The sequence below is a fragment of the Rattus norvegicus genome, chromosome 1, assembly GCF_036323735.1.
Source record: "Rattus norvegicus strain BN/NHsdMcwi chromosome 1, GRCr8, whole genome shotgun sequence".
Classification (NCBI taxonomy): domain Eukaryota; kingdom Metazoa; phylum Chordata; class Mammalia; order Rodentia; family Muridae; genus Rattus; species Rattus norvegicus.
Window position 1 is genome coordinate 160664526 of NC_086019.1, and position 10085 is coordinate 160674610.

Below are 10085 nucleotides of genomic sequence, written 5' to 3' on the forward strand. Positions count from 1 at the left end.
TCCCAGTAGTGTCATGAAGCCAACTGTTGATGCCCACAGGTCACTCCCTCTCAGCAGCTTCTAGAGGGGTCACTTCCTCCTTGGCCTAGGTCATCAACGGGACCTTCCAACTCAGATGTGTTTCCGTTGGAAAGAAACAAACGGCACCTGCTTCTGAGGCAGGCCTTAAAACGTTGTACACCACCACCCAGCCCTACCCCACCCCACCCCACCCCACCCCACCCCGTCACTGAGGCTTCATATTCTGGGTCCCTGTAACACCTGCTTTATCATCCACCTCAACTGTTGTTATTAAAATCTCGTTGTTATTAAATACTGGCCGTGCCCATCCAGCTAGAGCACACAAAACCAACACAGTTCCACACAGTGAGATTTAATAGGAGAATGAGACAGGGGGAAGGGGCAAGAGAAAGAAGCAAAAAGAGAACGAGGGCAGAGGAAGTCTGCCTTTTATTTGGAGTGTGACTGCTCATCCCAGGTGGAGGTGTTGAATTGAGTCAAAAGATCTTGGGGGGGGGGGGGTATATGGCCGTTGCCATGGCAACAGTGACCAACCGGTGTCGCTGCTGAAGGCAATTCCTAATACCAACATCAACCCCCAAGGAAAGTCGTGGCTCTTGGTTTTTCTATTTGGTTGGCTAGCTGGAGAGTCTATTCGTTGTCATCCTCGATTCTGCTTTGCTTTCTTTTAAGATAGATTTCATATAACCCAGGCTAGCCATAAACTCACTATGTAGCCAAGGATAGCCTTCAACTTCTGCTCCTCCTGCCTCCACCTCCCAGGTGCTACGATTTCAGGCATCAATTTACGCAGTTGTCGGGACTGAACCCAGGTCTTTGGGTATGCTAGGCAAGCACTCTACCAAGCCAGGATCATAGATTTCTGATTCCATTCTTCAGAGCCAAATGCTCACCCAAAACCCTTATCTGTAACTTGCAACTCCAAGGAGCGCGATTAATAAGCTCAGAAACAAGCAGGCTAAAGCACTGGGAGGTTGAGCGACTCCTTGTGCTGTCAGAAGTAAAAGTCAGCAGCAAATAAGAAAGCCCTTTGATCTTTATACTAGCCAGCACCATGCCCAGAGGCACTTTGGCCCTGAGGCTCTAATGGCTACAAAGAGGGTGGGTAAAGGAGGGGCAGCTTGTTCCTTGAGTGAATTTTTCTCTTTTTGAGTCAGCCATTAAAATCCTTTCTTGGGTCTGACTGACCTTTTCATTCACGAGCATTACCTCTGGTAAGCAGATAAGGGGTGAGAGACATAAAGGTATCTGGAAGCCTAGGCCTGCTTAGGTTTCATCTCTCTTGGATATACCCCTTTGAGGAGGATCCTGGGCATAGGCCGGGCAGAGGGATGCTGGGAGCCAGCAGCACATTTGGCTTTAAGCCCAGGACGTTACCTCCATTAAGTATAGCAGTCAGTTCCGTCACCTTTCCCTTGTGGCCCCTGGTCAGTGGCTCACTCACTCCCCAATCTCATTTCTGTTTCTCTCCACCCAGATGTCAACAGCTGGCTGCTTACCTTCGGATTCCAGCTGCACAACGTGATACCTGGCTACCCCAAGCCAGACACAGATGCCATGGAGCCCTCCTATGAGCTCGTGAGCACACAGATGAAAACTCAGGAATGGGACAACAGCAAGGTAACGCTGCACGAGGCAGCCACGCCTCAGCCATTCTGACACTGAAGGAGGGGCCCCACCCACTGTGCAGGAAAACCAAGCCAGGGCTGGAAACTGAGGCAGCCCCTGCATGGCTCCTGCCAGACGGCTTTCAACAAACAGCAAACTATGGCTAGGCAGGCCCCAGGGACCCAACTCTAGCAGCACGTGGACACTCACAGGCTGCATGAAGGAGGTTTTTGTAATCCACCATGTTCAGACCACCACAAAAAACAGCCTTTGTCACTCCTAGGTAAAAGCACTAAGAGAAAAGGAGTGTTCTGAATGCAGATGTGATTTTTTTTTTTTTTTTGAGCACCTGTAAACCTGCCATTGAGTGACTTAAGTTAGTTAACAAGTGCACCATGCTGTTCTTTGTTATCGTACATGTTTAATGCTTGAGACTATTCAAACCCAGAAGCGTTTTGAGTCATCTGGCTGAGCATGATGACTAGGAGGGCCATAAGAGGAAAGAAAAGTTACTTTTTCTTATCTCCCTTTTATGATCAAATTTCAAAGACTCAGAATTATATGGCTGGAAAGATCTTTTATACAGTCTCGTCCTACCAGCTGCTGATCACTTCACGCATTGTTCATCCCGACCTCAGCCTCCATTCATAAATTCTGTACCAGGAACAGATTCTGTGTCTTCCAGCCCTGTACTGGGGCCCATGGAATGCAAGGGTGGGTTAGCAGAAACCAAGCCTGGGGGATGCCAGCCCAGGGACAGTAAACTCTGGGGAGGGGCAGCAATGCCATGTGGCATGATCCTGTGCTTGGAAACCCCTGCCACCCCAGTTCTTCTCTTCCTCCCCTCCTGCCCCCCCACCTCTGTGTGTGTGTGTGTCTGTGTGTGTGTGTGTCTGTGTGTGTCTGTGTGTGTCTGTGTCTATGTGTGTCTGTGTGTGTCTGTGTGTGTGTCTGTGTGTGTGTCTGTGTGTGTGTCTGTGTGTGTGTCTGTGTGTGTCTGTGTGTGTGTCTGTGTGTGTGTCTGTGTGTGTGTCTGTGTGTGTCTGTGTGTGTGTCTGTGTGTGTGTCTGTGTGTGTGTCTGTGTGTGTATGTCTGTGTGTGTGTCTGTGTCTGTGTGTGTGTGTCTGTATGTGTCTGTGTGTGTCTGTGTGTGTCTGTGTCTGTGTGTGTGTCTATGTATGTGTGTGTGTGTGTCTGTGTGTGTCTGTGTCTGTGTGTATGTGTGTGTGTGTCTGTGTCTGTGTGTGTGTCTCTGTGTGTGTGTGTGTGTGCGCACACACACACACTCGCATACACATACCTCCACTTTTTTGAGAGAGACTTTGTGTTTGTGTGTGTCCCTCACTAAACCTGTAGCTCACAGATTCAGACAGGCTGGCCCAAAGGCCTAGTGATCTTCCTCCAAAGCACTGATATTATTGACATGTGCCTCCATGTTTGGCCATTTACCTGGGAATCTGAACTACGGTCCTCATGCTTGTGGGATAAGCACGTTACAAACTGAGCCAGCTCCCCAGCACCATGCCCCTATTTCTTGTTCCAGGCTAAATCCATTTGGTTCATTCTACCTACCTCCTCCCAGACTTGAGGATGAGTCTGCTCAGGTGGTCTGCTGTGTTTAACTTTTGTTTTCTTCTTCCTTCACTAGATTCTGAATCTCCACAGGTTAAGTTGCAGGTTAAGTGTCTCAATCAGTGCCCAGCATACAGTAGGCGCTTCAGTGACTCAGTGACTAAACCATGTAAACAGCCATTTCATGAATAAAGAAGCTAGGCTCAGGGAAACTTACCCAAGGATCTTCAGCTGAGAAATGGCAGGACCTAAGTCTGCCTGGCCACAGAGTCCATCCTCTTTCTGCACTAGCCTGTTCCCGACCCTCATACCCCAGCCCCTGGTCCAGATGTCCCAGCATTTGCTGTCCCCAAGGCTGATTCCAGCCACAGAGTACTTCCTCCCCCGCCAGGTTTCTGCTGGGCTCCCCAGAGTCCCTGTCTCTGGCTGCCTGTTTGCCAACCTTGCCTGTCAATGAATTATTGATTTCTGCCCTTGGCAAGCATTGGAGATCTTTGTTGTTGAGTACTCCAGCTTTTGTGAAACTCTAGGAAATAATTGTTCACAGACAGGGTTCTATTAATTATAAAGAGGACTTAATTTCAATGGGAGGCTGATGGGTCTATTTCTAAAGCCTGTGCCCCCGAGTTGCTGATAAAGCCTGGAGCCTCGAGCGAGCGCAGCTTCCCCAAGCTCCTCGAGGGTGGGAGGGGCAGACAGATGGATCATCAATCGGTGGGGTCCAACCTGACCCCAGCAGCTAAGCTGAGGATACTTAAGGAGGCCCACGGAGGCACTGCGGGGCAGAGACCCTCCACGAAGGGCCTGGGTAATGGGAGTGCAGAACAGTAGAGAAGCAAGAGACTTGAGACAATTCGTGGCTTTCCTAATGGCATGCATTTCTCGGAACCCTACCTTTGCCCTCTTCACCTTCAGGCTGAGCGTCTTCTGGGCCTCGTTTACTTCTCACTGCTGTGGTTGCCCTTGACACCGGCCTCTAGAGTCAGACAGGCCTGGGTTTGAATACTAACGTGGATTGAATGGTGGGACTGTAGGCCAGGGCTGAGCTGCACAGCCTTAATTCCCTTAGACGTGAACTTGAATCCGAGTGCAGTGCCACATGCCTTTAGTCCCAGCAGAGGCAGAAGAAAGTGGATCTCTGTGAGTTCAAGGCCCACCTGGTATACATACTGAGTTCCAGGCCAGCCAGGGCTGCATAGTCCTTTGTCTTTAAAAAAAAAAAAAAAAAAAAGAACTGAAATCATACCCTATCTATTATTGGGATCAAACGGAATGTTTTTGTTTTTTTGTTTGTTTTTGTTGGTTTTTTTTTTGTTTTGTTTTGTTTTTTTTATGGAGCTGGGGACCGAACCCAGGACCTTGCGCTTGCTAGGCAAACGCTCTACCACTGAGCCAAATCCCCAACCCCCAAACGGAATGTTGAATGGTGATTCTTGAGTTGAAGATCAAGAAATGTTATCATATCTATTAGCTATGATGTTTAGCTGTGGTATTATGTGTGTCTGGGCCTATGAAACAATGAATTCTTTGATGGCAAAGACAATGTCCAGTATGTTCTGTATCTCCACCACTCAGCAAGGTGCCTGGCCAGAGCAGCCGCTCCCTGAACTGGCTCTGAAAGGAAGGGTGTAGGGATGAACGGTTGAGGATGGCTGGGTGTTCTGATGGTCAGCACCACGGAGACAGATGCTATAAGCTAATACATCCCTGCAGATTTGACTTCACTGTCTAAACTGATTCTCTATGCTCTTGGGGTTTGCTTTTCCCTTTGTCTTACACTCTCCCTCTCTCTTTTTCATGGCCCTCCCCCATCAGTCCATCCTCGGGGTACAGTGTGAAGTTCAGAAGCAACTCAAGGCCTTCGTTACCTTAGAACGCTTTGACCAGCTTTTCGGCTCCACCATCACCAGCTGCCAACAGGCCCCAGAGACAAAGAAGTTTGCCTCCAGTGGTTCCATCTTTGGCAAGGGGGTCAAGTTTGCCTTGAAAGACGGTCGAGTGACCACTGACATCATCAGTGTGGCTAATGAGGACGGGCGGAGGATTGCGGCCATCTTGAACAATGCCCACTATCTAGAGAACCTTCACTTCACCATCGACGGGGTGGACACCCACTACTTTGTGAAACCAGGACCTTCGGAAGGTGACCTGGCCATCCTGGGCCTCAGTGGGGGGCGGAGAACTCTGGAGAACGGGGTCAACGTCACTGTGTCCCAAATCAACACCATGCTCGGTGGCAGGACTAGACGCTACACTGACATCCAGCTGCAGTACAGGGCACTGTGCCTGAACACCCGCTATGGGACAACCGTGGACGAGGAAAAGGTACGGGTGCTGGAGCTGGCCAGGCAGAGGGCTGTACGCCAGGCCTGGGCCCGAGAGCAGCAGAGACTGCGGGAAGGGGAAGAGGGCCTGCGGGCCTGGACAGACGGGGAGAAGCAGCAGGTGCTGAACACGGGGCGGGTGCAAGGCTATGACGGCTTCTTTGTGACTTCCGTGGAGCAGTACCCAGAACTGTCAGACAGCGCCAACAACATCCACTTCATGAGACAGAGCGAGATGGGCCGAAGGTGACAGAAAGGGCCAAGGCCTGGACTTCTTGCCAAAGACAGCTACTCTTGTGTGGCCGTATACCTGACTGTGTTGTACTTAACAAAAAAACAAAAACAAAAAACAAAATACAAAAACTTTTTTTTAAACAAGTGCAGAAAACAAAACAGAAAGATATTTGTTGCATTGTTTAATTCATGCAACATCTTTTTTTTTTTTTTAAGAAAAGAAAAACACAAATTTGGCCTTCACACATTTTTTGCTAAGAATGGAAGGGTTTGTTCTGTTCTTTCTGTTTTTTTTTTTCTCTGTAGTGTGATCATGATGATAACTTTATTGTCTTCTGTTCCCCTTTTTCCTTGAGGAATTCCCCCTGTCACTGGGGGTACATTTCTCCTCTCTTGGGGAAACACATCTCCTGGGGTGATTCCTCCTCGGCCCCTAGGTACCCAGTGTGATGTGAGACTCGAGTGTCTGTGCTAACTTGTCTCCTATGTAACCCTTTCTTCTCTGAGGGCAGGAGTGAGGGGTGCAGAGAGCCACGGCCCGGTGGGACCTTGGGAGCTTTGGTTAGGCTCCCACAGAAAGTGGTGAGTTGCTCTTCACCATGTTTTGTGCCTCCCGAGGACCTACATCATGCTCTGGAAAATTCCATGATGTTATTCAGCACCTTGTCAAGCCACCCCAAACTCCTGTTCAAGCTTTATATTTTGATGCTAAATGAACCCCCCCCTCCCTTTTACAAATCTCTAGTGTAGTTGTCAGTGCCACCCCTGCCCCATAATGAAATAGAGAAAGTGTCTCTGAGGCCCTTTCCCTAATCTGGTGATAAAACATCCTGGGACTGTGAGCCCCAACCTTTCCAAGAGGTGAAAGTACCCAGGATGTCTGTGAGCTGTTGATCCTCCATGACGTCCCTCGCTCGTCTGTTCCTCTCTCCCAAAGTCAGGCATGAGAACCAGCAAAGCACAGCAAGCCCTCAATGTCCAGGGAAGGCAAGGAAACCCTTTCCCCATGGCTTTGGGTTATCTTCCCTCCAGTGCTCAGACGCCGCCACTGACAGTCAGGAGTGTGGCAAGAAATGCCTGATAGCCTTTGATCCTGGAAAGATGCATAAAAATAAAAAACACGTCAGCCAAAGAAAGGAGCCAGCAAAGGCATGAGCCAAGAACCCTAACGCACTCCTGGAGTCTCCTCTGCCTCCCCTGTTCAGGCTATTCCCAGAGGTTCTGGAGTCCCCAGAGCCTAGGCTTTCAGGAAATTCCTCCTGTGGAATTCTTCACTAGAGAACCCCAGGCAGTAGTGGTGGTGTTTTGTTTTTAAGTAAGAAGAAAGAGCTCCTTCGTGTGGCCTATCAGTGTCATACGACCCCACGGGGATCAGGGATGGTGGTGCCGGAGGCTGGTTCCCATGGATCCAGAAGGCCAGGCTAGCACTGTCCCTGTGAAGACCTGTGCACACATCGTTTGGAAGAGGGTAGGCGCAGGTGCAACAGTGCTGGAGGACTGCCCAGACGGAGGCAGCAATCAGCAGGCAGGGACTACGGAGGGCAGAGGACTGTGACAACCAGAGCCAGGAGCTCACTGGAGGATTCCTTTCCTGGTTTGTCTGCCTAGATACCATTGTCATTAGCACTCACAGTGTCTGGGAGACAGGGGGGAAGCCAAATGCTTCCTTCTGAGCTGGGCTTCTTAGGAAATGGGACTTTTATGGCTTACATTTACATTAAGTGTGGAAAATGAATTCCAAGTCGAAGCTATTCCCCGTGGGAACCTTGTTGGACTGAAAGCTCATGGCACCTTTATAGCCTTACAGAGTCTTCAGAATATGACATGAGTTAATGAAACCAAGAAGGTCTCTTACCATGAGAGTCTGAGCATTGTGTAGTCTGCCTGTACTTCCGCCTGGCAGAGAGAGGTGTCCAAAGCTTATTGGGGAGGGGAGATCTCGCCTTATATTGTCCCGCTGGGATTAGAGGATGTGTTTCGTTAAGTGCTCTTCCTGATTCCAAAAGAATCTGTCACACTGCTGCAACAGTATGCCACAGCCTGCTTTCTCCGCCCTTGCTCACTGCCTCTGGGTCAAAGCTCTGCTGGGTCAGATTTGATGCCCCCTCAGGCCACCGTACCCAGCACGAGCTGGTAATGGGGACTTCTTTCTGGCATGGTCACTCTTGGATGGGATGGAAAATAGTTTGACCTGAAAAACACCAGGTCTTTCTGTATCTAAAAGACATATGCCCCTCAAAATGTACTTTGGCTGCAAGGGTCCTGTGAGTTGGCCTAGTTGATCAGTCCCATACTGGGACTGCCTGACATTGGCCGAGATCCGCTGGGGACCATTTACTTGTAACACAGAGAGACAGCATGTGACTCAAGGGAACCATCTCCTTGTAGCTATCTAGCCCAAGTCTTCCTCCTCTGCTATCTCCCTCCTCCAAAGAATATATTTTTCAGGGTCAGTGAACACCATGAGTTATTGGGTAACTCTATTTGAAAGAACAATCCTGTATTCTTCCTGGGTTCCATCCCAGAGAGAGTATCTCGATTCCATGGGGGAAACACGCAAGCATCCTTAAGCTGTAAAGGTCTTCCTCACTGGTGGACGTTTGTGATTCTGATGGGAGTTAGCTTCTGAACCTCTAAGGTTTGTTGTTGTGTTGTTCCCACCTTCTCTGCCCTCCACAACTGCCAATTAATCCCTCAGCCTCAGCCCCTCCTCCATGACCTTAAACAAGACTTCGTTAGTTCTCAGCCTCATCTTTTATACCCCGAGACACACTCCCCCTTTGTAGTCATCTTGGGGACAGGCATCACTCGAGGGTGCTGTGGTGATATTGACTCTGTATACACTGCACGTTAGCCTTCGACACTTGGCTCAGAATCGCCGGCAGAAAACTAGCCCAAGGTCCAGACCAGTGCCTGACTCCACTGGGGGATGCTGGGTTTGAAAGAAACCCTATGAAGCTAACGGGAGACTGAGGCCGGACAAGTGCCTGTAAACAGCAGGGATGGGGAGAGGAGCAAATGATGCAGAACGGAGTGAGCTGGGTAGGGCTTTATAGGCATGGAGTAAGGGAGGAAGAAGAAAGGGCCTTTCAGTGGTGACTTTTAAGTACCTGCCTTTCCAGAGAAGGTTTTCAATGTGACATCTTAGAACACAGCTTTGCCATCCGCAGCCCTCGCATTTCTGGTGGCCATGTGGTGAGAGCAGTGACGCTGGGCTTTGTGCCCAGGGAGATGAGCTTGCTGGCTTCCAGCAGAGGGCTGGGCTTTGGGGTTAAATCACCCATCACACAAAGATGAGCGTGTTCTTCATCCCTCACAGCAGCCACTTAGCCCAAGAGGTTATGTGGATCTTGGGGGCAGGAGGATTCACCTCCCATGGGGTCCCAGTCTCTCCTCTCTCCTGGGATCTTCATCAGGACTAAAAGCCCTCCATGAGAGGCATGCTATCCCCAGCTAGGTCAAAACCATTGTCTGTATTTTATGGGAGGGGACAGAAATTAACAAAAGAACTCTGTGTGGTTCGAGACCTTTTTATTTAGCCTTCCCCCAAAACAGCAAACTCATTTTAAAGACTCATCGCTCAGGTGACAGAACTCTATCCTCTCCAACCTTTCATTCTCAAAAAACCAGCCTTGTGTACTTGACTGCCCGGAACAGTGGTGGGCTCTGAGGTTGTGGAAGGGTGGGGAGGCATGGGGTGGAGACGCTGCGTTGTGCTTCGGAGGCCTTGGTGGGGCCCCGTGTTGTATTTCTTACCCTCTGGGGAATGCCAAAGGCGTGAGACCGGGCTACTTCCTAGTCCCTAAGAAAAATGTGATTGATTCTAAGGGCTGATGGTTCAGGGATGACTCAGCTGTCCCAGGAGAAGCTGACCCACAGATGTCTGGTGGTCCCCAGCAGCTCTAATCCACTCATCACCAGAACCCCACTGTTCTAAATGTGCCCATCATTCTGAGGACTTCTGAACCTGCAGCTCCGGCAAAGGACGATTGTGAGCTGCCTCTGGATGGCTAACACTGGAGACTCTGGCCTTACCATGTGGAAATAGTTTTCCTGAAGTCTGGAACTAATTTTGAGAAGTTTTTTTCTCAATACTTTTGTGTTTCTAACACTGTATTCTTGACTGTGTAAATACCAACAAGGCTGTAAATAAATGCAGATGTAGATACCTTCTAGAAAAAAAGGGGGAAAAAGCATAAAAACAAAACCAGAAGTGATCCCGTGTAGCCTTCGTTGACAAATAAAAGACTATTTTGTGTTTAAAGGTGTGCGGTGGCCTTTGTTGGGAAACAGTGGCAGTTACCAGGAGGGCTGGAGGAAGACCC

General features: G+C 49.5%; 1 protein-coding gene across 22 annotated transcripts in view; it reads left to right on the forward strand.

The window, feature by feature from the left end:
- Positions 1 to 10024, forward strand: part of Tenm4 (teneurin transmembrane protein 4) — a 2974939-nt gene extending 2964915 nt beyond the window's left edge. For all 22 annotated transcript variants that reach the window (XM_039113155.2, XM_039113170.2, XM_063262756.1 and 19 more), the window contains 2 exons: positions 1499 to 1641; positions 5018 to 10024. In XM_039113155.2, the coding sequence (XP_038969083.1) occupies positions 1499 to 1641; positions 5018 to 5776 (902 nt within the window). In that variant the 3' untranslated portion in view covers positions 5777 to 10024. The remainder of the gene's footprint in view (positions 1 to 1498; positions 1642 to 5017) is intronic.
- The last annotated feature ends 61 nt before the right edge of the window (positions 10025 to 10085 follow it).